The sequence below is a fragment of the Aptenodytes patagonicus genome, chromosome 7, assembly GCF_965638725.1.
Source record: "Aptenodytes patagonicus chromosome 7, bAptPat1.pri.cur, whole genome shotgun sequence".
NCBI classification, from domain to species: Eukaryota; Metazoa; Chordata; class Aves; order Sphenisciformes; family Spheniscidae; genus Aptenodytes; species Aptenodytes patagonicus.
This window is the reverse complement of record NC_134955.1, coordinates 1,012,806-1,038,832: the sequence shown is the minus strand read 5'-3', so window position 1 is coordinate 1,038,832 and position 26,027 is coordinate 1,012,806. Positions and strand designations below refer to the sequence as shown.

The 26,027-nt window shown below is 45.4% G+C and overlaps 2 protein-coding genes across 2 annotated transcripts; both read left to right on the top strand.

The window, feature by feature from the left end:
• Window positions 1-188: 188 nt before the first annotated feature.
• On the top strand, window positions 189-6,239 carry KNSTRN (kinetochore localized astrin (SPAG5) binding protein). Its single transcript, XM_076343634.1, has 8 exons — window positions 189-279; window positions 1,394-1,526; window positions 1,677-1,733; window positions 1,968-2,067; window positions 3,782-3,896; window positions 4,204-4,265; window positions 4,413-4,487; window positions 5,983-6,239. Exons 1-8 carry the CDS (start codon window positions 216-218, stop codon window positions 6,112-6,114), a joined length of 738 nt encoding a protein of 245 aa, XP_076199749.1. The 5' UTR covers window positions 189-215; the 3' UTR covers window positions 6,115-6,239.
• A 363-nt stretch (window positions 6,240-6,602) lies between these two features.
• On the top strand, window positions 6,603-25,322 carry IVD (isovaleryl-CoA dehydrogenase). Its single transcript, XM_076343633.1, has 12 exons — window positions 6,603-6,764; window positions 8,897-8,986; window positions 10,939-10,990; window positions 13,776-13,945; window positions 15,426-15,519; window positions 16,001-16,137; window positions 17,188-17,284; window positions 19,873-19,966; window positions 21,196-21,277; window positions 21,676-21,780; window positions 22,384-22,456; window positions 22,599-25,322. The coding sequence occupies exons 1-12, from the start codon at window positions 6,618-6,620 to the stop codon at window positions 22,730-22,732; spliced, it is 1,275 nt and encodes a 424-aa protein (XP_076199748.1). The 5' UTR covers window positions 6,603-6,617; the 3' UTR covers window positions 22,733-25,322.
• The last annotated feature ends 705 nt before the right edge of the window (window positions 25,323-26,027 follow it).

The window sequence follows — 26,027 nt, the reverse complement described above, 5'->3', positions numbered from 1 at the left end:
CCCTTCCCTGAGGGAAGGGGCGAGAGAGAGAAAAGGCGCGCGCGGCCCTCGACGCTGCCGCCGCCCCGCGCGCACTGCGCCTGCGCGCGCTGCTCGCTGGGGCGGGGCTGGCGGCCCCCCCCGCCCGAGGTGCGCTTCTGCGCATGCGCGGGGCCAGGCAACCGTTTGGCGGCGGGTTCGATTCAAACGGCGGCTGAAGGGGGAGCGCGGCCGGCATGGAGGGAGAGCCCTCCCGCATCCCCGTCTACGGCCCGCTCCACCGCGCCGGCCCGCCCGCAGGTGCGTACCCTCTTCGGGAGGGAGGGAGGGAGGGCCCTGCTCCGCTCCGCTCCGCTCCGCTCCGCTCCGCCGTGGGGCACCGAGGTCCGGGGTGCGGAGGCCTGGGGCCTGGGTTAGGCCGGCGCGGGAGAGGGGCGGGCGGGGAGCGGTGTCTGTCGGGGAGCTCCAACACGGCCTTGGTCTGTGGTGGCCGTTGCGAAGTCTAATTACAGGCTTTATTCAGCTGTTTTGTCTCTGCTTAAGACTTCGGTTAACGCTTTTTTTGCTAAACGTGCGCCTCTGAGCCGGGCGGGCTGTTGCTCGCTGCATCACAGCTCAGCCCCCTGAGGTGTGCTCCAGTGCTGGGCCTACTGACCGCAGCGGCCCGCTGAGGTTAAAGATGCTTTCCTTCAGAGGCTCCTACTTCTATAAGCCTTTTGATACTACTTACAGCATTTTAGAAATGCGAGGCACCCAGACGTAACACTAACAGCACGGGAGCTAGTCTGTATCAGTGGAAACTCCTGTGTTACTCTGGTATAAATGTGCTTATGGGTATGTCATTTGAAAAATACATAACTTGGGGGGGTGTGGGGGAAAGCTTGCTCAACCCACTATGTGAACAAAGCTTTATGTACTCAGACAGCTGTGGTTTAAAGCCAAACAAACTTTACATAGGAAGCTAGTTCTCTACAGTGTTATTTTAGAAGTGTATCTACTCACAGTGAATTGAAACATGAAGTTCTCTTAACTGAGAGTTTCAAGTGGGCTGTGCTTGTTTTGCTGCCAGTACTGAACAACTTTGCTTGGAACCCTGTGGCATGCTGTCCACTTGATGTTGAGACCTTTATTATCATGCCTGTATTATCACTTTCAGACTTTCTCTCGTTAGTGCTAGCCCGGTAATATGTTTTAACACTGCCTACCATCTGAGCTATCTGTGGCTTATTCTGGACCCTTGATCCTGGGTAAAGTTTGAAGACTGCCCTTAGTTGTTGCTACCTTAAAGTCTCCATTCTAGCAAGATATAATTGTGATTTACTTCAACTTGAAGGCTTAAGAGTTCTAGTAGTTCTGCATGTTATGGTGATCTTTTGTAGACTGTAGTGTTTTCATTGTTGTCTTTTTCTTGCAGAAATGCAAATGGCTTTTCCTTCAAAGAAACAATGCGTCAGCAAAACAACGGATCTAGAGTTCAACAAAGATCCCAATTTTAACTTTAGCTCAAACATTCTAGCAGATGGTGTCTTCAAAGCTACAAACCAAGGGTAAATGAAAGTAAAGTATTGATGGATTTATTACTTGGCAAATGTCCTAAAGATGGCTTAGCATTTTGCAGGCTTTGTCAAACTAACAGACTTGGTAATCTGCAAGAATGCAGTGGTCTTCTGGTAATTGTATTTTACCCGTCTTTTAAGGTTGCCTAAATCTGCCAGGAAAGTGGAGCCGCTTTCAAAGAAGACAGCTACAAGAGGGTATGTTTCCTCAAATTTCTATCAGTTGCCCTCGGGCAGTAATGTTCCCTCTTGGAGGGTTATGATGAGCTCTCACCCATTTACAGCTTTCTTGCCAAGTTTGATTAAAGCCGATTAAAGCTCTTGATCAGAAATGAGCAAATGCTTCAAAAAAGGGCATGTTTGTGGAAGTAAAAGAGAAGGTGTGTAATACTGATATTTTTGCCCCTAAATCTTTGATGTTTGACTCTACAGAACTCTCAACAGATACAAACTAGAAGCAGAGCTGAAGACCAAGAATCAGCTGTTAGAAACGGCCAAACAACAGCTACACTCCAGACTAACAGGAGCACAGGTAAGGAAGCCGGGGGGGGGGGGATAAATAAATCATTGAGTAATTCCTATATTCTGATCCCTACACGGTCAGATCAAAGGATTGTCTTGCTCATTTTCCTGTCTCCGTCAGAAGTCAGTAGAGTTTGGGAGGGCTGGGTTTTCTCCTCTGACACCTGTGATATCTCCTAGAACCTGGAAATCAGCAGACCTGCAGATGTATTTGGATGGATAATGCATCCAGATCACTGTTAAATAGTCATCAGAGCTCTAATTCTATTTTAAACTCATTGTGGGAGAATATTTCAAGTATCACAACTATACACTCGCATGAAATTTTATTAAACCAGCCTTGATATTGCCAGATGCTTCCTAGCTACATCAAGAGAAACTGTAAATAATCACTTGCCACTGATGGTTTGAGGTCTATTAATTCTTTTTCTTCCATAGCTCCTAACATATGGTAGATAAGCTATTCAATTTCCTTGTTCCTTTTGCCCAAGCTCTCCTAGCTTTGTTAACCCATCACATAGTGTGGTGTGATAGTGCATACAGTATTGAAGATGTGGGTTCAGGATTGTGTATGGTCTCATTTTAGTAACAAAGAACATTCTGCTTGGATTTTGGTCACTGCTGTTCACTAAGTTTGAGGGACGGTGACCTCATGCTCTTCTGAGTATTTAACGCAGAGCTCAGTTTATATTAGCTTATGTTCCTTCATGCGCTATTGTGTCATATTGCTGCCTGATCTTTTTAGTGTCTTCGTATTCTTCTGCAAGTTTTTTCACGTCTGCTCAGCACTGGTGAGGCCAAACCTGGAGTATTGTGTCTGGTTCTGGGCTCCTGGTACAAGAGAGATGTGGACATACTGGAGAGAGTCCAGCAAAGGGCCACTAAGATGATTGAGGGACTGGAGGAAAGGCTGAGAGAACTGGGACTGTTCAGTGGATTCACTGCATTCGGTTTCAAATGGATTTGACTTTCTTGAATCAAGTTTAGATTCAGAATCGTCACCTCATTATTCACCACCTCTTACAGATCGCTCGGACAATTTCTGTCACGTGCAAGAGGCCCTGCTGGTAGCCTTCAGTTGTAAAAGCTCACTTTATTTCCTAGTTCTCAATCAATTACTAATCTGTGAGATGATAATTCCTCTTATCTCACAGCTTAGTTTCTTTAAGAGCCTTTGAGACCTCCTACGAAATGTTCAAAAAGCTTCTGATGCTATCAGCTGGATCACCCTAATCCACATGCTTATTGATTCTCTTGGAGAATTGCATTCAACTTGTGCGGTTCATCAGCTTATCCGATTGCCTGGTAATATCTGAACTGTGTAGGGAATACTGCTGTGGCTTAAAGATTCTAAGATGCCCTTTTCTTCCCAATGTTTATATGCTCTTCTATGCATCAAACTCTTGAATTATTTTTATATATCAGAGGGAGCACAAGAAAAGCTATGCTAGGATTACTTAAAAGGAATTTATCTCTGGGATGAAATTTTTCTAGCAATTGCTATGACATGTGGGTGTGATAAATGTATTAATCTTGTCAAGAAGCAGGAGTAAAGGTCTGCAACAGACTAATTTGCTGTGGTGGTAGAGCCAAAAGGGGAAGATCTGATTCTTGGTGCTAGTGGAGCACTCGTTAAGCCATTAGCATCACACTTAGTATTACTGACTAATGAGAAGAAAATCTCCTTGGAAACTTGATTCACTTACAACCTGTGTTAATGACAGGGCACTATAAAGGAGTTAAAGGAGGAGAATGAAGGTCTGGCAGAAGAAGTTGAGAAGCTCAAGAAATTTCAGAAAACTTGCATGGTGATTTTAGAAAGCAGAAACATTGATCCTGGTAAGGACTGTGCATTTCACATACCATTCTGGTACTCGTTCTTCAGAACACTTTTTCTTCCCCCTGTTGTGACTGTAAGACATTTGGACTCTGCTTCCTTGCTAAGGAGATACTACTGTAACTCCAGGGGATTTTTTTTTTTCTAGCTTAAGAGAGAAAGCTGCTTCCTGTAGCAGGCCCTGTCCTGGATAAACTTGGAAAATAATTTAGTCTTTCTTGTTGTAGAAATTTACTCTGAAAAGCTGTTAGTTCTTACAAGCAAAGTTATCTGCATATTAGAGGTTCACCAATGCATCTCATAAATTAGTTACAGGCAGCAACATTTTGGAGGAGGAAGAAAAGACACAGGAATGCCAGAAGCAGACGATGGTAAGGAAACTTTGAAATAGCAATGGGAGTTAAACGGGCTTTGAGAGGTCCGTGTGCTACTGCCCTTTCCTACTGATGTTGTGGAAACAGCTGCTGAGACTTGCATTCATTTGCATTATATTAAACTGTTTTCCTTTGGCTCTTCAGCTGTTAACTGAGAAGCTCATAGAAGAATTGAGGCTATTTAATCAAACGGCTGCAAAAGAAAAGGATGTGCTTCAGGTAAGACTGTGACTTTTTCAGACTCAACCAGGTAATGAGCACTTGGTGCTGAGTGAGATTCTGAAGGTTGTTCTGCCTCCCCTGGTGCTGCTCTGTTCTCCAAACGAACTACAGTGAAAGCCTGCAGCATGACTCGTCTGTTGTTATACGTGCGTTAAGGAAACTGTATGTTACCCCCCTCCTAAATAGAGGGCTTAAAGCAAAGTTTATGGTGGGGCGATGTTAAGTCTCATCTCAGACATTTCAATTTGAATTGTATACCATTGAACTTGAAACCAGGTCAAAGATGAAAGTGATATTAATGACTGATAGCTTTCAGGTTAGACTGAATCAGTTCCAAAGTAAAGACGGATGTCAGTCCTGGAAATGGAGCTGTCTCTGCTTAGACCAGCTCCTCTCAAGAGAGAGTTTTAAGACTGTTGCAGGTGGTTGTAAGCGCCACTGGCAGAAGACTGATCTGCCAGTCCGGCTGTTACGCTGGAATTTGGAAGGCTTGTGTCGTGGTTTAACCTCAGCCGGCAACTAAGCACCACGCAGCTGCTCGCTCACCCCCCCCCCCGGTGGGATGGGGGAGAGAATCGGAAGGGTAAAAGTGAGAAAAACTCGTGGGTTGAGATAAAAACAGTTTAATAGGTAAAGCAAAAGCCACGCATGCAAGCAAAGCAGAACAAGGAATTCATTCGCTACTTCCCATGGGCAGGCAGGTGTTCAGCCATCTCCAGGAAAGCAGGGCTCCATCACGCGTAACGGTGACTTGGGAAGACAAACGCCATCACTCCGAACGTCCCCCCCCTTCCTTCTTCTTCCCCCAGCTTTATGTGCTGAGCATGACATCACATGGTATGGAATATCCCTTTGGCCAGTTTGGGTCAGCTGTCCTGGCTGTGCCCCCTCCCAGCTTCTTGTGCACCTCCAGCCTTCTCAGTCAGTAGAGCGTGGGAAGCTGAAAAGTCCTTGACTAGTGTAAACACTACCTAGCAACAACTAAACCATCGGTGTGTTATCCACATTGTTCTCACCCTAAATCCAAAACACAGCACTGTACCAGCTACTAGGAAGGAAATTAACTCTATCCCTGCCGAAACCAGGACAGCTTGATCTAACTTGGAGAGTGTTGTGGACCAATGACCTCAGGTAGTCCCTCTGGGAATGAAGTGTGCAAGCACAAGCAGCTTCAATGATATTGTTTTGTCTATATACTGACCAGAATAGTCATTAAGTTTTATAGTTCTACAATTCTTGGTAAGAAGTTTGAGAGGTAATTAATGAGAGTGCTATTATATAAGACTTCCTAAACTTTGGTCACAGATGAATTGCCATTTTCCTCAAGAAACAAAGGTAAAAGACATCCCAGTCAGGCTAGACTAATCTTTAGCAGGCAAGACCCTGCTGAAGAGTTCGAGTGCTTTCGTTGGAGCTGCTTTATAGAACTTGGCTTTGCTGTTCAGTACTTCTGCGTTAGTAAAATGGACTGTACACTGAATTCTCCGCACAGGCAGCGATGGCTAAGTGGAAATTGGCAGAAGAAGGGAGAAGCCGGTCCCTGGAGAAGCATTCCTCCTTTCAAGCGGAAATTAAGGAATGTTCAGCAATACTTGACGAGTTGGAGCTGCTCCTGGCTATGTGAGGCACGAGGATGGACTCAACTGTCTTTTTTTTTTTTTGGATGTTTTACTCCTAGTTCAATCGTCTCTGCTTTGCAAACCTAGTTCTCGTGTGAGGTGGTCTAAAACAGCGAGCAGGTCGCGGCGCTCTCCGGTGGGACGGCGCCTGCCGGGGGTGGGACAGGGCTGGGAGGGAGCGGTAGGGGTGTCAAGCACTCGTAGCTCCTGTTGCTCTTCCCGCGTCCGCCGGGGCCTTGCCCGGGCTCTCTGGCTGCGCGCCTCGCTGGAGAACGGCTCGGCTCCTCCAGCCTGTCGGGGCGTTGTAACTATCGGTGTCTTTAACCCATTAAACCTACCCGGAGGACGGGGACATGCGCTGTTATTCCCCCCGGCAGCGCTGCCCGCTGCTGCCGCTGACCTTTGCCTCCCTCCCCTTTCCGGGCCCCACCGGAGAGGCGGGCGGCAGGGCGGGGCGCTCCCCCGGGGCCGGGCCGCGCTTGCGCGCCGGTCCCGGCCCGGGGCAGCCATGGCGGCGGCGGCGATCGGGCGGGCGGCGGCGGGCGCGGGGCTGCGCGGAGCGCGGCGGCGCCAAACGCTGGGGCTGCTGCGGCGGGGCTGCGCGGGGCTGGCGGTGGACGACACGGTCAACGGGCTGAGCGAGGAGCAGCGACAGGTAGGGGCCCGCCCGGGCTGCCCGCGGCCGGGCCCCGCCGGTGGCGGGCCGCCGTGCTGGGGAGAGGGGGGGCGGGCCCGACCCCCTTGGGGGTGTGTCGGGGCTGGTGGGCGGTGATTGGCCGCGGCCGTGGAGAGCCGGCCTATCCCCGGGCGCGCAGAGGGGGCGCGGCCGGCGGCGGCGAGGGCGCGCCCCGGCCACGCGTCCGCCGTGCCCGGCGGGAACCTTCCCCGGGAGCTGCGGGGGGCGATCGCCCCGGGGCCCAGCCGAAGGCAGTCCCGGCTTGCTCTGGCTTTTCCTCGTCGGGGGAAGGCGCCTCGTCACGACGAAACGCCACACGACGGAGCATTGCGTTTAAAAAAAAAAAAAAAAGAAAAGCCCGCCGCATTCCCGTTGGGCCTGTTTGATCAGAAATACGGTCGCCGAAGAAACAAATGAATTGGGTCTGGTCGCATCCTCTCAAAAGAAGCGTTGCAGCTCTCCCAGCTTGTTCTCTTGCCCAATGGGGGACCTAAGTTCTAGGATAATAGTTCTTAGCTGTACTCTTTTCTCCCGTGTTCCGCTGCAGCGCTCGCTCCCTGCTGCCCCAGGGCGTGGGGCGAAAGGTAGTGTCTTCAAAGGGCTGGTCCAGACAGGATTCTGCCCATGAAACTCTTTTCCTTGGTGCTCCGCGGGTCTGGAGCTATAGCCCTACCTTCTAGATAACTGTGACGGTGCGAGCATACGGACGTCCGAAATAACCTTACTCGTTCTCGCTTCTTTCTTACTACAGAATTATTCTTTAGCAGGTTTGTGTTTATGGTTTATAGCCTTGTCAGCTCGAATTAACTTGATGTTTCTTTGTGCTTCTACATTCAGTAGCTGTAAAAGGAGGAAAATATTCTTGTAGTTCATATCTATCTGGTGGAAAAGCTGAAAACAATCAGAAGTAAATCTTCAGTAATGCTAGTGGGGCTGTGAACTAACAGCACTGTAACTTATAAACAGGCTTAGAGTATCAGGGATGTCTGTCTGAGTCTATCCCTCAGTCTCTAATTGATTAACTTTTTTTAAAATTATAGTTTTAAGCTTTTTTTTTTTTCTTTTAAGCTTTATGCTCAAGTTTCCTGCTGTCCACTTTGTAACAATGGAAACATATCTAATGTTTAAAAACTTTAAAAAAAAAAAAAAAAAATCAGCGGGGGGGTAACTTGTTTGGTGGTACTGGAATCCAAGGTCTGGGTAGCCGTGGAAACTAGCGTGTCTTTTTAATTGTAAAAAAGAGGCTGCTTTGGTTGTGGGGTTGAGAGAAGGGCAGAGGAGCCTGGGCAGATTTTGGTTTGTCGCTTCTGCCCCTTCTACAGGTTCTGGTTATGCAGCAGAGGCTTTCAGTCCCTAAGACTGTTCCTTCACCAGCGTTAATTTGTAGGAATAAAGATCCGAAAGGAAAAAATGGTATTATTAAGCTCTACCATAATATCTAGACAAAGTTTTTTAAATCTTTATATTAAAAACACTTAGAAAGATATTGTATATATTTTTTTAGTATGCATATAGACTTCTGCAGAATACATGTATGTAAGTACTCAGATTTTAACATTTAGAAAAAGATTTTGAGATTTTAACACTTGGAACAACGAGCATACCTGACTCTATCAAATTTTCCCTCTGAAGAAAATAGTAGGATAGCTAATGTAGGTCCAGTTTGATACACTAACACATTTTAATTAGTATGCATGCTTATTACAGGCATCTGCATATAATGAAATGAAACCGTAAGCAGCTACTGGATGGGGTTAATACATCATAAGCTCTGTTCATCAGCTTTCAAAGTTTCCTGACCAAAACCGTCCCCAGAAGCCCTAGTGCAGGCAGTAGTTAAGTAGCATTCTCTCATGTTGGGGTAAGACTGTTAAGATTAAATGCTGAGAGGAACTTAAGTACACCAGTATCTTCTCTTTAAAAGACTAAAGGGCCTTTCATACGGTCTTTCAGCCAGTGACCTGAAACATCAATTTCTTTATGGTCTTCTGCTTCTGGGTTTGGGATCCCAGAGTCGCCTGGCAGGGGAACGTTGGCAGCATCCTAGGGAAGAGGACGACAATCTATCGATGAGATGTAACATATGTGTTTCTCCTCATCTCTCTTCCCAGCTTAGACAGACCATGACAAAGTTCTGTCAAGAGCATTTGGCTCCAAAGGCCCAACAGATTGACCAGGAAAATGAATTCAAAGGCATGCGGGTAAGTATTTCATGTGTGCATTTAAAATAGATGGTAGTGAAAGCCTGTCTGTACTTTGATCTGCACGTTAGTGCAGACAAAGAATCCCAGTCCACACCACAGGAACATATGCATTAACTTTTCAAACTTGAAAGCCATAGAGTAAACAATTTTTTGATTTCCTGTTTTATCTTTTGTTAACAACTTTCAGCAACCTGGGGCAGAACCCAGCCAGCATGCAATTGGAAAAAAAAACCCACCACCCAAAAAGATGGGTTGGTAATGGTCTTGTTTGGATTCTCATCGTGGTATTTCTGCTTGGCTCTATTCAGACTCCTCTGATACGTGCTTTGTATTCTCCTAGCTAGGACCCTTTCTCGGACATCTGAGTTTCCTCTCAAATTTGTTGTGAAAATATTGCGTGCAAATGCTGAAATCTAGAGTTGTTTGACTGTCGGGCTGAAACTTGCCTTCCTAATAAAAACAACAAATTCTGTGCAACAGGATGGTTTGATTGATGAAACTGAGAGATCTAACTATTGGTTTTCATAAGCTCCACAAGACTTAAAAAGCTCAGAACATCTGCTAGGATTTCCCAGAGCTCTGATGTTGACATTTTCAGGGATATATGTGCAGCTTTGAAGTTAAGTATATAAATTTAGTCTGGCGCACCAGATGTCATCCAGAGCTGTTGCATAATACTTTTTGAAGTCTCTGGAGACTATTCACTGATAATTATCTTATCGCTGGACACTGAGGCCATGTGACAAGCGTTCACCTGTGTGTCCATCACGTGGTGGAGGAGAGGCTGCAGTCCGAAGCAGCAGCGAAGAGATGGCCCCTCCAGCATATGCGCGGTCCTCATTGGTGACACCCTCTGCTGCTGCATTACGTCACGGCTTCCCTCTTACTCTGTGATGCCATGTGCCAGACACAGCTGATGTCTATGTCTCAAGTCAGGCAGCAGCTCTGTGCCTCGAATCATGTGGCTGTCACTTGAGCGGTGGTGGTGCCAGAGGGACAAATCTGGGTAACAGGCAAATGGAGGAGTCAGCAGTCAAGGAGGACAGCTTGTCCTCTAGCAGATGAACTTTGTAGCATAGGTGTCCAACTATGCAAAACTCAGTAGTGCTATCCAGTCCCCATGTGTGTCTAGTGTCCTGGCAGTCTTGAAAACCTACAAGTTATGTACTTGAGCTGAATCCTTGTGGATTCAGCTCCTTTAGCTTCACGAGTCCAAAGTGTTCACAAATTCTCTGTTGTGGTCACCTTTTATAACTTGTCTGGTACCGCCCGCGAGGTGGGCAGCACCTCTGTCTGCCCCAGCTGTAACGTTCCCATTTTTTAATCTCTCCCAAGGAGGCCTCCTTGGCTTTACTTACCAGTTTCTGTTTTACTAGAAGAGTTAAATTGCCAGCTAATAGCGACTCTTCTAAGTATTTCCAGGGTTTCAGTCATGGATAGCTTATGCTAACCGCTGTTTGCGGCAACCACAGGCTGATAGGCCTACACAGTGCTGCCAAAGCACAGTGACAAGGATGCATGAGATAAAAGACAAGCATAAATTTAAGTCATAACATCCTAAATTATCTTTAGCAAGAGATAGTATATGAAAGCCTAGAAGTACAGTTTTTTAAATTAATGGGAGGTTTTAATTCATCAAAATTCTCCTTAAACTGGGCAATGAGTTAAATCTTAGGACCCGTCCTTCCAGAATTACATTTAGGCTTGTGCATTTTCACTGAATCCAACAGACTACTCCCATGTGTAGCGCAACTAACATCCTTAAGTTTGTGTGGGTTCTTAGTCCAAAGGATTGACCTGCTGCTGCAGGAGGAATAGGTATCGATGTCTTTATCTCTGATATCACAAGAATAAGGTAAATTGATGTGTCCGGTGAGCTACCTGGGAAAACTTCTTATGCTGATGCCCTGACTGCGAGTCTGGACTGATTGCTTGTTCTGTGTTTGTAGGAGTTCTGGAAGAAACTTGGGGAACTGGGAGTTCTGGGGATCACAGCTCCTGGTAAGTCTGCTCCCACCTTTTACCTTCTGGTGGGTGATTCTTCAAACAAATGAGAGGCTACTTAAACTCGCCCTTTCCAGTTCGTAACAGCCTTGTCTGTGATGTGACATCCATTTTGTCCAGAAGCTCCTATCCTCATATTTTTAAAAACTCTCTCTGGTGACATTTTTTATTCTTCAGTGAATCAGAATCCTTTTTCCTTGTTAGACTTCTGGATGATTACAAAATGCCTTTTACAATTTAAAAGTACTGTTCAGAAATGGTTTCTCCAGATATAACATATGCAACTCAAACATGTTTGCGCTTCTCTAATATGAAGCGTTTGCTGCAAGTTTTGAAGAACGAGAGCTATAGATAAAAGTATCCTAGAACAAACATCCATCTCTAATGGGAGAAGTTAGAGGGTATAAAACAATGCTGTGAAAAGCTGTGATAACTAATGGAGAGCTGACCACATCCAACCAGTCAGAAAAAATCAGGGTAAGTCTTATTCAGCCTTGTCCAGGTTGGTTGAAAAGTGTTTTGATTAATGTTATAGATTACTGAGGCTGCTATGGTCATGCTGAATGCACTAACAGAGTGTAATGAGGAGAAGCCCTTAGTGGAGAAAAGCAGCCAATGGGGCCTTTATTTCCCCATCGTAAAGTCTGTGTTTCTAGATGTGCGTGTGCAAAGGCTTCTGCAGAAGCAAGCTGAATAGCAATGTGTTGAAATAATGCCTCTGCATTTCTTTCAGTGGCACTGAGTCTGCTTGAAAGAGTCTGTATTTCTGCTTTCTTTCTCTTTTACTCTTCCCAATTTACTGCTGCTCCTGTTTTTTCTCACTCTTACCTTCTTTCTTCTTTGATGTTGTGCCTGAGGCTTACAGCAGTTTCCCACACTATAAATAAGCCATCCCCTCATGAGTCCTGTCCTTTTTGATTTCCTCAAAGATTTGCCTCTCAAACCCTCCTATGCCCAGAATTTTTTGCCTCATTTTTGATTGTATAGCTATGTGCAGTTTCTTTATTGGCACTGGTTTTGTTGTAGGAGGTGGAGACTAGGATTTAGGATGTAAAATCTTATGAGGGCATATGCTCAATTAAATGCCATATTTCGGCACCAGTGGATCAAGTCTATTAAGGGAGCATTTTAAATAACAGTGCTTTTTGTTTTCTTTTTAAAACTAGAAAACTGTGTTGGTTTGATGTAATTTTCCATTTATTTTATAAAGAGCTAAGTTAAGAAATGCAAATACGTAGCTACCATGGAAGGATAATACAGGCATGTTGTACATAAAGAGTCATTTTGAAAGGGCAGCATCACTCTAACTCACACTGTGGTTTGTATTATATGAGGAGTTGTCTGGCAGGGTTATTTTCTTGTACCTCTTGCAGTACAAGGCAATCATGGGCCAGTACTGCTTACAGCAGGCAGTTACCTTTCCTTTCTTGAGGCAATAGCGCCAAACCCATCCGTTCTATAGGACTGAATAGAAAACTCTCTCCTTTTGGCATATATGAGAAATTGTTAAACCCATCTTTCAGGATATTGACAGTAAAACGCCAAACTCTGGTTTGTAGTAGGGAGGTGATTTCAGAGGATAGAGAGCCCTGCCGATAAAGACAGGAGTGGGAATGTGTGACATGGGAGGAAAGGCTGCATCTAATGCCGGTGGCTGTTGTGTTAATTTGACGAGTTAGGGGCTGTGGCTCTCTCCGAGTCCCGGTTGTGCACTCAGCTCTTTGGTTGCTCTGAGCATACAAACGTATTTGCTCTTACCGTTGTTGCTGCTTGCTTACAGTGTTCATGTTGATGACGAGTGAGTGCTCCCAGATCCCTGACCCGTTCAGAGTGTTTATGTCCTCCTGTTTTAGTTCTTCTCTTAGCAGTACAATGACTTGCTTCTTGCCTGTAGAACGAAGCTTTTACTTTGGGATGTGACTGTATTTGTGTGTATATAAATGTGTGTATAGGTATATATATGTATATATTTATGTAGGCTGTCAGCTGCTCAAGGCCATTATGCATTTCTCAGCCTTCTCTTTTTCCCTGCCTTCTCTCTCTCCCTGTTCTACTGTGTCCCTTTCATCTTAGCCACCAGTTTTAGACTCAGCTCAGTGTGCCTCGCTAGATTCCCAGTTACGATGGTCATGCATGCTCTGTCTCACCTCATCCTCTCTTGAAATCCACATTCTTGCCACTGTTGAATCACAGCAGTTACATTTGCGGATCTTTCTCATTCCGAATCGGCCACCCATCAAAGTGCTGGTCTCCTGCACATTTGTGGGCATAGAAAAGTCCCTAGTGCCCCACTTTTTGAGCAGTTTGAGGATTCCTCACTTGTTTAGGGGTCCTTGTTATGACAAACGTGTGGACTTTACAAACTCTGCCTGTGTTCCTTTGTCCCCTCACCTAATACAGGTTGCCACTTTGATTTAATCTTTGTGATAACGTTAAGGTTGCATTTAAGGATGGTTGAGAAGGAGGACTCACTATTGTGCAAGTGTCAGTAGCATGTTTCAGATGTGTCCTTATGCATGTTATATGTATAAAACTATGCTGTAAAAGTAAATTATTGATTATGCCGAAGAAGTAACATCACTGTGCCTTTAAGATAAGAAAACTGAAATTCAGAGAGGGTGGGGAAAGCCAGAGGTGCCCAGCTCAGGTACAGTGTCAGTCAAAACAGAAGCTCTCTTGTAAGTGTCTTAGATCTCATTCAGGACTGAGCCTGACCCTGGGGTCTTGTGCATGTGCGATACACTCCATGGTGGTTAACGTGAGGTGGTTCTTCTCTTTTCAGTGGAATATGGTGGATCTGCTTTGGGGTATCTGGACCACGTGCTGGTGATGGAGGAAATTTCTCGTGCATCAGCAGCTGTTGGGCTTAGTTATGGTGCCCACTCAAACCTTTGTATCAACCAGCTAGTGCGTAACGGCAATGAGGCCCAGAAAAACAAGTACTTGCCCAAGGTATGTGGCTGGAAGAGGGGGGAGAAACTGGAAAGCATTTGGGTTTTGGCTGCGTGCAAGGATGAGTGTCTTTCATGGTGTGTAGCATTTTAAGCACTAGCCGATTTCAGTCACCCAACCTTTAGGAAATACTGTACTTGCCAAACTTGCCCTTCTCTAGCTTGTTAATTTTTGTCCTATTAATCCACATTGACCTCGGCCTGTGCCAAGGTCCATGTCTATAGGCAGCATAGTCCAGCTCTCTGGAGCTGTGTTGCTAAATGAGGCTTTGAGGTGACACTGGATGATACTCTTCCAACTTCCCAAATCGTTTTGAGAGTTTTGAATGAAACTCACTGCTTTCCTATTTTATATTCTCCGTTTCTCACTGCCCAAATGCTTGGTTTGCCTATGCTATATTAACTACATGTGAAACTTCTTCGTCATTTGGGGCATTGATGTTTGTGACTCAAAAGCACGTTAAACAGATTTCAGTATTTAAATGCTTGGAAAAACTTAACTAGTATATTGAATCCCAGCTACTGAAATTATCAGCGAAATTATCAGTGCAAGAAACTTGATTTAAACCACATGCAAAGTACAGTGTCGCTTCCTCGAAGTGTTGTGCAGCCTGCTAATATGTAACCCTGAATTGTCCTCATTGCTGCTCAGGTGTATTTTAATGCCCTCATTCACTGCCTTTCAATATGAGATGTGTGATAGCTTTAGTTCTTACTTGTCTTGGTTCATGACAGAATACTTAATGGTACTTAACTAGTTTTGAGCATATCACAAAGACTTCTGTAGAAATGCGCTGATGGATTGAATTGGTTGAACGTGTATCTTAAGCATTGAGCCTATTTTTTAAAAAATAAGAGATCAAAAGGAGGAGAAGACGGATAAAAGTACACAGGGAGAAAACAAAAGGCAAGGAGAAAAGGGCAGGATGAAAGGAACAACGAAGAGGAAGGAACAGCTATGCCAGAGCCTGGTATGAGCAGGCACAGAAGGAGGGTGTCCATCTGCTATTGTAGTGTGAGTGTGGGGGGACCAGGCTATGAGAACGTTGCTAAGAACTTTGCAATCTCTTTTCATCCCCCTCATTGGCCTTTTGTGTTTAACAACTCTTGTTTATGTAAAAGGGCAGTCATAAAGTGCAGAACAAGGAGCTTGTGAAAGGCATATGGCTGCCTGCATGGTTCTTTTGGCACCTTCCTGGAGATGGTGTTTTATAAGCAGGGCTGTACTCATCTAACTCAGACGTGAGCTGAGTCATCCTTCTCATCCCACTGTGATTTGGTTCTGTTCCTTCAGCAGAGCAGCACAAGGGAGCTCCCTGCTAGGACTCCACCAGGAACAGCGGCTCTTGTTTGCAGTTCTTGCATAGAATAGCTACTGTGGAGATTCAGTGCAGAAAAAAAAAATGGAAGGCAGGCTAAAGAGGGAACAGAAACAATGCTACTATTCTCCCTCCCTTTCTTATATTTGTCTTTTCTTCCAGCTAATCAGTGGGGAGCACATTGGAGCCTTAGCAATGAGCGAACCCAATGCTGGATCTGATGTTGTGTCCATGAAGCTGAAAGCAGATAAGAAAGGTAAAGCCTGTCGTGTGCTGCCTGGGTAGATAGCCGTTGTAAATAACGTCTCCTGTAAATTTTGACTAACCTCCCCAACACCACTGAGATGCGGAGCTTAGTCTTGGGTATACCAGGCTCTGTTTGCAGGCTTTTGCTGCCTCCCAGGAGATCCAATGTGTGATAAAGCCAGGTAGTGAAGATACAGGGTGGATGGTTGAAGGTCTAAAAGCAGACTTCTGATTATGGTGGTAGAGGTTGGTGGTATTATGGAATCAGTGCTAGGTGCCTTAGTTTGTCAGGCATTTGTTAAACTGTCTTTGGACTCCAGAAATGAAGGAAATGAGTTTTCTTGAGCTTGGGAAGGATTTGTGCGTGCTGTTTGTGGGGGTCTTAAAGAACATTCTTGGAAGCCTGTTGTGAAGTAAATGGAGTGAGGATATAGGTGTTGCTCTGTTGTCTGTTGTGAGCTAACAGATTGTAGCTCTTTCTTTGCTTCTAGGAGACTACTTTGTTTTGAATGGGAACAAATTTTGGATCACCAACGGGCCAGACGCAGATGTTCTCATCGTTTATGCTAAAACTGACATTAATGCTGTTCCAGCCTCCCGAGGTATAACTGCATTCATTGTGGAGAGGGTAGGTTTAATAATTCTCACAAGCTTATTGTAGTGTGGTTTTTAAAGCTAACTCCTTCACCCTAACTGGCTCACTTAAACCCCAGCTAGCGTTCTTTCTGTAACTGTCAGCCCCTTGCTCAAAGACAAGCTACTCCCTGCCTGAATTTTATAAACTGATGAGAAGTGTCCTCTGCCCCAGTGACATGGCGTACTGCACTGTCAGCTGGGCACTCCTGAATTTTGGTATCCAAGCATATAGCCAGTCTTTTGGGCTAGAAACGTGGAGAGAATGGACAAGATTCTAATATAAAAGGGCTTGCTTGCTGCCAGAAATTGCCAGAGGTATTGGAGGCCTTGTAAATATGTCCTGCTATCCCATTATCTAACTTTGTGGGGTTTTTTTAAGCCAAGACATTAAAGTAGCTCTATTCATTTTTTTTTTTTGTTTTCCCCCCCATTTTCTTGCGCTGCCCCTTTGGAATCCTGAAATGACCCAAACATGGATGCAGAGCAGGCCAAAGGGAGCAGAAACGGGCTGTTCACTGGGGAGCCCTTGGAAAACAGGAATCTATTGGGTTTTTTCTTCCCTTTTAATTATTTGAGGCTATGCTATGCACATCTCTGTCACCACAAGGAAGACAGGAAGCTGTAATAAAATAAATGGTACTGGAAATATAAAATCTCAGAGATCAGTAAACCTTCTGATGGACTTAACCTGACTTAGTAATTAGAATAGTTCAGTTACTGGCAAAGCTTGCAACCCTTACTCTAGGAGAGTCAGTGCTGGCAGCTGTCCAAATAATTTATCTATTTAATATTTATGTGCATTAGAAAACGGATGCTCTCAGTTCATATGTGCCCCCACATGTACGTGTGTCTCTGCTCATTTGCTTCCTCTGCACTTGCACTTACACCTGTTCTTGCTCCCAGAGTGGGCAGTTCACTTTGACTCCCTTTGGTACCCTACGCATGTTCATGTGGTCAGGGAAATTTCACAGATCTCTAGTGAGTTTATTTAGTCTGCCAGAACTGAGATTTGAAATGTATTTTTACTGTCTTGACTTTGCAGGGAATGCCAGGTTTCAGCACAGCCCAGAAGCTCGATAAGCTGGGAATGAGAGGGTCTAATACCTGTGAATTGATCTTTGAAGACTGCAAGATCCCCGGTGAGCTGGGTTCAAATCAGGGCAGTATGTATGTGGTGGTTTCCTGCCTTCTTGATCAGATAAATTGGATCACTAATTACATGCGTGTTCAGACTGTGACCTAGAGGGTTTGCAGATGGTTATCTGCTCCTTGGCAGCCTCGCAAGAGAGCTGGTGGAACTTGAAAAGTGCAGTCTACTGGATTGCAGTGAATGAGCACATCCCTTGTTAGGTCGCTCCCGTTTCACCCTCATGGACCTAACTCTTAACCGCTGCTTCTGCAAAGCCTAGGTGAGGCTTCTAAAGAAACTTAATTGTTTCCATTATCTTGTATATAGGAGAGCTTATTTGCCTTGAAGGTTTTTTTTTTCTCCAAAATCACTGGAGACTATCCAACAGACTTTTGGTTTGCCTGTAGCATTTCTTTTGGGGTCAGAGCCTGAAAATGGACATCCTTTCCCCCATTAGTTAGTGCAGCAGGGGCCACTGTAATGGCCGTTTTTGTTACTCCGGTGGCTATTTTTGTTGATAGAAAAATTACAGCCTCTATATAGCAAGTGGAGGAGATGCCTTATCTGAACTCATGAAAATCCTAATTGCATGTCTGCAGAGCAAGTAACTCTCCTGCTCCCCATACACCACTGAAAGCTGCTTTGCAGTGAGTAGAAGAGTTTCAGCTGAAATCTGACATTTCTAACTTTATTGGATCCCTCCACTCTGAAATCAGAAAGGCCAGTGCCTCAGTCTTCAGATCATCTCCTGGGTAATCATCTGTACAGAACAGCATGTTCTCATGGTAACGGGATTTCCATTTTCTGATAACTCGGAGAAGCACATCACTGCAGTGTTGAAAGTTAACACACTTTGCACTCTGGCCATTAATGCCGCTTCTGATCTTCTGCCTTGGAAGCTGAACCAGTTTAATGCCATTTCATATGTCTGCAGGATCTTTCTCTCAGATCAAGGTGTCCTCTAGCACTGCAATTCCATCCACTTCAAAATACGTGGGATTCACTGTCAGCCGTGCTCCACTGAGCGGCTGGTGTTTTCCTCATAGTAAGTGTTGTCCATGGATTCATTGGTCACGTCGCATTGATAAAAGTTGGTTCAGAGCCCCAACTTTTTTTTTTTTTTTTTTTTGCTGTGATACGCAGCCAGCAGGTCTGCCCGCCTTGTGCAGTCAGCACGCATGTCCTTCAGCCCGCCACACACCTATCCATCCCTTTTCCCTGGACGTACAGGAAAGTGTTCAGGCTATTCAGTCCTTTTTTTAGCTGTGAGATGTCATTACTCATGAACAGCTTTGTCACTTTATTATTACTGATGCTGGCGTTTGTGTTCTGTTCTTCAAAGCAATGTTTGCTATTCGTATTTTTCTTTCTTGTCTGTGGGGCTTTTGAGCTTTTTCACTGAAAGCCAAGCTTCATTCTTCTTCCTCTTTCTAGCTCCAATATCATGATGATGGCCCTGCAGAGGCTGCACTTCTCCATACTCTACGTCAACATGCTTTTCAGTAAGCAGGAGACAATGCAGTCCATGAGCTTCTGCCACTGAAAAACAGATTATTTATTTCAGGAGACTATCTGCATGTGTCCAAGTCCTGTCTCATTTTCACTTTGCATATTACACCTCTCAGATCTCTTGTGATCAAAGCCTGAAGTATATGTCCGTTCTCCTATATGGCGTGATCAGTGGATAATCTCTGTCCATCTACAAAGCACAGTTGTTAGGCTTCTAAGTTCTCTCCTGACTGTAAGAGTACAGCCTTGCTGAGATGAGCCTTTTGTTCCTGCTTTTCTTTTTATACTTGTTAACATCAGCACGTGCTTTAAATTGTCCTAAAGTGAAACAGTTTCTTGAGGTTTTTTGTCAGCCCATTATCTAATGTGGCTATTTTCCTGTTCCATTTCCACAGAAATAATACTTGTCTTTTTAAAACATTTATTTATAACAACTGCAATGTTCTGTTCAGCCCTTCTCACAGAAGGGGGGATAATGACTGTTCATATTCTCCAATCTCAGAAGATTAATATATATCAGTCCGATGCGTGATAAGTGGTGAGCTTTGACTGCTTGCCTGTGTAAGCTTCGGTTCCTGTATCGGGAACGCTCAGAGAGGTGACCCAAGCATATCAGACCAGGATTTGCATTCATTTCAAATACACAGTAGACATCAGATGGTAGTGCTGTCAGTTTGGGTTAGATACAAACTAATGGGATGGTGAAGGGGGCTCCCAGTTTGTCCTCCCAGGCTATTAAGTCTCCTATTCTTGTTGATACAAATGCTGAGCTGCAAGATCTCTGGAGAGCACCTTACTCTTTAGAAAATAGGGAAGAGAATAGCAGTGATTGTAGGACGCACTTTATAACCCTTTACTGCCTTTTCCTTTTTGGCTTTGGTTGGATGGAAAAGACATTTCAGTGGCAGGGAGTGTATGTATCAAAACTCAGTGTCTATCTAGCTCATCCTGAATGTTTGTGTCTCAAGCCAAAAAGAAAGATGAATGGGACTGAAAGTTTGAATCCTCTCCCCAGCGAACACAGGCCCTCAGACAACAGCCTGTCTTAGTTTTGCACATACATAAATCACTTTCCTTTGCCAATTGCAGCTGAAAACGTGTTGGGGATGCTCAGCAAAGGAGTCTACGTTCTGATGAGTGGATTGGACCTGGAGAGACTCGTGCTGTCTGGTGGGCCGCTGGGGTAAGGGTTTGTCATCTTTTATAGATGGTAAGGCCAGAAGGATCCTTCACAATCTCCTAGCCCAGTGGTTCTCCAACTGGGGTTGCAGCTCTCAGCAGGATGCATCTTGGATGGAGAGCTGAGATACTGGGACAGCTTCTGGGAGGAGAGGAAAGGCTGGGAGGAGGTGGCTGGGTCAGAGCTGTGGGAAGGAAGCAAGCTGCGGAGGAGGCAGGAGCAGGGAGATCCTGTAGCTGCTGGGTACTCCAGCTATGTCGTAGCTGCTCGCTGCTCTGATGGACTCCTGCTGGAGGGTACTCGGCTCGGCCCTCCCCGGCAGCCACGGCTTGCTCTGCGTGTGCTCCACCTTTTCCTTCAGCTCTCCTCACCTCTCCACTCCTCATGCAGTTTTTTTCAGTTTGAAAGCATCTGTGTGGAACGGCCTCTGAGGGGCAAGGGATAGAAGAAGCAACGCCAGAAAGAAAGTTTGCAAATCTCTGCCTTCCAGTGTAGCACATGCCACAGACCTTCCAGAGCAAGCTTTTGAAAATATTAGTCTTGACGTAAACATTTCCAGAGATGATAAATCTGCCTTGGTCCCTGATTGCTTGCTTGTGTATCCCTACAGTGTGTATTACTCTGGGGATAACCAGCTCATTTGCATTACTGAGTCCTTAAAATCTAAACGACTATCCAGACTGTCACGTAGAAGGACCACTAGACTGGGTAAAGGGTTTGTTCTTCATTTATTCAGTCCTTAAGCTCCCCAGTAATTATTTTTACCCTACAGTCCTTTTGTCCTCCCAAGTGGTCTCTCTGTATTAATCCTGATGTGGAAAGACCATCTTCTACAAAGCAGAAGGAGGATTTTTCAGCCTTCTTGTTCTTGCCTCCGCTTTTTTATGGTATTGGCTGGTACTCCTTGAGTTGGTGGTCTCTGGAGATGAAAGGCAGCACAAACTGTCCTGGCTACGGTTGTAAGAAAGCTCTTCAACTCTTCGTCTTGGTCCCCTGAATTAAGAAGTTAAGACCTTACCACAAGACATCCCAAATGAGCAATATGTAGAGCACTAGGGAGAAAAATGGGACCTTTGGATTTTATTTTTAGCATTGTTTGAGCAGAGCTATAGGAAGACAGCAGCATATCATTTTAGGTATGAGAACCTTTTTGCCTTAGATTGTGCTTCCAAGGTTTAATTATTATTAATTAATAGTTCTGTTGTTTTCCTGCATATCTGTGCTTTTCTTAGGCTCATGCAAGCTGTTCTTGACCACGCAATTCCATACCTACATGTAAGAGAAGCATTTGGACAGAAAATTGGCCACTTCCAGGTGAGGCAGAAAAGGAATTAGAAATGTTTGTGGTCTTGCTTTTCCCTTTAAAAATGAGAAGACAAAGAGCTCTGTCGTGGGAGGGCTTTGCATGGAGAAGGTTGCCTGGAGTTTGTGCTGGGGCTGCATGATGTAGTGATGTGGTGAGAAGGTGAAAGGATCTCTGAGCCTGTTTACCGGAGGCCGCTGTTGGTGGGTGAGGGACTGCAGCTGACATCTGGGAGTCTGTGAATTGACAGAACCTCCAGCGCCCTCGTATATGTCTGCTGAATCCATGTCTTCTCATTTGTCTAGTTTCTCTGAGATAGTTTGGGGAATGGGTGATCCCCAGTGCTCATGCAGAAAATAATCTTCCCCTCACTCATGTTAATGTCTCTCTCATCTCCTGCGACGTGCAGCTCATGCAGGGCAAAATGGCTGATATGTACACACGGCTGATGGCGTGTCGGCAGTATGTCTACAACGTGGCAAAGGCCTGTGACCGGGGCCATTTCAATGCAAAGGTGAGCTGGCTTCCACCTGGACTGTGTCTGCTGTACTGGAGGTTGAAGTGACTCGCTCACAGCCCTGAGTGCTTTTTTTCCCCCCAAAGAAAAAGAAAGCCTTGTTCTACAAGGCAACAGATTTAGCAGCATCAGTAGGTGTTTATTAGAAGCCCAAACACAATATCCTGGCTATTGTAAGGGGCTGTAGCAGTCACTGTGAGGTGTTGTCATCTCCACAACTGGCACTGTCACCACACCTCTATCAAAGGAAGGGGACCAAGTGTTTAACAGTTGGAGCACACAGCCCTGCGTCCCAAATCAAATCACATTGGTCTCCTGTGGGTATGATGTGCATTCGTGAGAGACCAGCTTCCCTGCTGCACTCCTTTTTTTCTTTTTTTTTTTTTTTTTTTTAATTTTTCTGTCTTCATGTGGCCTCTACAGACCTGACACAAGTGTTCTGCAGTGACAGAAAGACTGCTGCATCTTCTTGCTCTCTGGGGAATGAATCCTGTGCCTTTGTGATCAAGTATTTCAGGCTTGTTAGCAGATGTCTGTAGAGATTGGAGAAGGGCGGGTGACACCTTTGCTGACTCTGTCATCATTGTGACTCTCCTTTAGGACTGCGCTGGGGTGATCCTGTATTCAGCAGAGTGTGCTACCCAGGTGGCTCTGGATGGGATTCAGTGTCTGGGTAAGTCACTGGCAGTGGTTGTTTCTTTGAGTGATTGCTGGAGAGAGCCAAGCGCAGCACAAGAGCAGTGCTCTCTCCCATCCCACCCTCAGTCCCTGAAATCAGAGAGAAGAAATGACTTGTGTCTTCTTTTTGGTTGCAGGTGGGAACGGTTACATCAATGACTATCCGATGGGGCGTTTCCTGCGTGATGCCAAGCTGTATGAGATAGGGGCAGGCACCAGTGAAGTGCGCAGACTTATCATTGGCAGGGCGTTTAATGCCACTTTTAAGTAACGTCCACCAGTGGAGAAGCAGCACCCTGACCACCACGAGGCCTTTGACCATAGAGGCTGGAGCGCACAACTCTTTTTCTTCCTGCTTGTGATTCTGGGATCATCACTTGTGGACTCTTTTCTGCCTGTTCTGTGACCAGATGCTGCTGGACTGGGCTTTGACAGAATGAATCAGACCATAGCATGGAAGGAAAAGTGTGTTTTTCCCTTCTTGTGATCATCCTGATTCATCCTGTCCATAAGCCATCCTGATTCTCAGCGTTACAGAGCCGAGGTTCATCCAGGGGATGCATCACCATCGAAGCAGGCTGGTGAGCTGTGTGCCTGGAACAAGAGGCAGCCATTACTGAGCACAGAAAGTCAACCCCCCCCCCCCAAAAAAAAAAAATGGACAATGAGGGAAGAATTTTGCTCTTTTAAGAAAAACTGAGTGCCATTAAATAGCTAGCATTTAGCGTAGTACCACTGGAAGGTGAAATTTCCCATTGTGACCTTCCAATGGGATTAATAACTTCCATTTTGGGAACCCGACACCAACCACATCATGGGGGTGGCCGTGATGGCCACTCGAGCATCATCGATGCACAAGGAGTGTTTTAGGTGATGATTCCTAAAACCTCGTTAAAATAACACGTTTCTTTGCATACTTCCTTTCCTATTCCTGCTGCTTCTCAAGATATTTCAGTGCAGCCCCAAGTCTTTGCTGCTCTGATTGACTGCCTCCCGCTGTGTTATTCATTCAGAGGTGTCACCATCCATCATTCTGGGAACAGTTAAAACGTCAGACCTGTATTGTGACATCTGTGAATGAAGCAGGCAGGAGGAGGTTGACTTTTTGGGTTGGGGTTATTTGTTTTTTTTTTCTGAAGGTTGTTCTTTTGGCAAAAGCATCTACTCACACTCCACCTTCGGTTGGCTAGAGAAGTCGGAGCGAGCGCAGCAGTATTTGTGGGTGTTTTCAGTACATATTATATACAGCAAATTGAAGTTTACCTAGGTTTATTAAAGAAAATTGCACACTGTACTGCCAGCCTTAAAGAGTGAATCACAAAGAAAAATTGGATGTTGTAAATATGACAGAACAATTGATTAAACAGTTGCCATGTAGGCAACCTTCCAGCAGTTTTAACAAAAAAGAGCTTAAAGCTTTGTGTATTTTTTTGGTTGTAGTTGCCATCTGTTTATACTAGGTGACAATAGACTAATACAGAATTTTAAAATGCCACAGATTGAAGAAAAATTCACTTTCCTGAATTGCCAGGTAGGTCACCAAGTGTTTATAAAAGTTACAAAACTTCACTTTATTGAGAGCTACAAAGAGCTCTCTAAAGTCATGGTGGTAGTGCCTTCTTCCTAAACTTCATGTTTATTCAGCTACGGTGGATGGCTGTCACTCTGGAAGTGTCCCAGGGTTTAATCTGCAGCCTTAATCTCTGGATGGAGGTAGCAGAGGTGGCCTGCCAAGAATATCTTGTTGAGCTGCACCTGAAAATGCTTTGGAAGTGAGCCTTGAAGCACATGTGAAGTGCACTTCATGTGAAACACTAAGTGCGTTACTGTACATTAATGTGAGAATTTATTTATGGGACCAGACATTGATATTTTATCACAGAATGATTACAGATGTCGTCTTCTGTACGTGCAAGTCACAAAACCGCTGCAGTTGCTACACTCCAGTCTAGCGTCCCCTGAAAGACCAAGGGCGGGGGTTTTCAGGTTTGCCCAAGCGATTTGAGTAGCGGATTCCTGCTGTGATGGGTAAGGGCAGCTGTGCAGCCCTAAACCCCTGAGCCCTTGTCCCTTCCAGCACCGCGGGCTGCCTGTGTTTTTTCCAGCAGGCCGTGGCCAGGGCAGGCACGCAGCAAGCGGTGCTGCGGGGTGTGCTGCAGAGCTCGTCTGCTCTCTACAGTAGCTGCAGTTTCTGATTCCCAGTAAAATGGCAAATCTAACTGGAGAGGTGGTGGGAGCACTTGCAGGGGCGGTGAGGAGCGCAGGCACAACGTCTCCAACACGTATCGGAAACTCATTATTTTACCTGTATGTTCTTCAGCTCTTTAATACGGGAGTGAATCACTGCAATTTTCCTTGAAGACTCTCAAAAGAACGTAGGAACTGAATCGCTGTGTTATGATCCGTCTCTGGCCAGAGGAGCTTCTCTAACAAGCGTTAGAGCCATGTCGGGATGTTGCAAGACTCAGATTGTTAAAAATAGGTTTTCTAAGCTGGAAGGGACCCACGGATTTTTAAACCTGTCCTGTAACATTGGAGAGGTCTGATTTTTAGCATACATAATAAATAATGCCTTCACTCTCTAGGCTGATCAGCACCTCGGAGTTAAAGGTAAAATGAATCAATGTCTAATGCATCATGGGATAGGATGGGGGGAGAGATTCATAAATCTGAAGCAGGGTTATGTTAATCAAATCTCACTCGCTTCCACAGCAGCACCGCACAGGCTGCCTTGGGAACGGGCCGGCTTTCCTTGCGCTGAGCAGGTTTCACTGTGGTATAAAAAGAAGGGCTGGGGAGGGCTTTCCAGGGGATAAGGGTTTTAATCTTTATATGATACTAATAAAATAAGCTTTTGCTGGGTGGCCTCTGTTCCTGTGGGGTGTTTCCCAGCAGAGGGCAGGGGCAGACCTTGTCCGGTACCCACTGCAGCGCATCTGGGCTGGCAGCAGCAATGGGTACAGCCTTGCTTTCCCTTGTCCCTCCCTCTTTCTTACCAACCGCGGCTTTTTCCCCTAACTCTCATTTTTAAAAAAATATAGTGATACATCTGGGCTTTGCCTCGAGCCACCTCTGGAGAGCAGCAGAGCTAATAGGGAAAACATGCAAGGGCGCTGTGCCCCTGGACATGATCTTAACGGTGTCTGCTCTGAATTTGTAATGGAAAATTGTCCTAGCCTGATAAGCCTTTGGCTGATAGCAGGGCAGGGTTAGATGTACTGCACCTTTCCTGGTTTTCAAGATACTTGCCCTGTTTGCAGCTGGCTGGCTACTAAGCAGAGAAAGCATGGAGAGCGGAGGGAATTATTCATGAAGGTAAACATAGAGTTTATTTTAGCAGTGTGTATAAAACGGGGGGATTTTGAATGAGGCAGGTTCATAAGGAAGCGTCTCGTAGCTTATTGGGAATCCACAAATGCTGCCTGTCCTGGGAAAGGCAGGACTGAAAACCTGCACCCAGCAGTACCTGCCAGCTGAACGAGTTCTGAGGTACTCCCACGGTTGTTCTGTATGCGTAAAGCATCCGTCCTATAGCAGCTGGGTAGGTTTCACAGGTTAGCAGTTTA

Coding starts and splice junctions, on each gene's coding strand:
- KNSTRN (XM_076343634.1), top strand. CDS start 216: ATGGAGGGAGAGCCCTCCCGCATCCCCGTCTACGGCCCGCTCCACCGC. Junction 1,527..1,676: donor TTCAAAGCTACAAACCAAGG/GTAAATGAAAGT, acceptor CCGTCTTTTAAG/GTTGCCTAAATCTGCCAGGA. Junction 1,734..1,967: donor AAGAAGACAGCTACAAGAGG/GTATGTTTCCTC, acceptor TTGACTCTACAG/AACTCTCAACAGATACAAAC.
- IVD (XM_076343633.1), top strand. CDS start 6,618: ATGGCGGCGGCGGCGATCGGGCGGGCGGCGGCGGGCGCGGGGCTGCGC. Junction 17,285..19,872: donor TGAAGACTGCAAGATCCCCG/GTGAGCTGGGTT, acceptor TGCCAATTGCAG/CTGAAAACGTGTTGGGGATG. Junction 21,278..21,675: donor AGAAAATTGGCCACTTCCAG/GTGAGGCAGAAA, acceptor TGCGACGTGCAG/CTCATGCAGGGCAAAATGGC.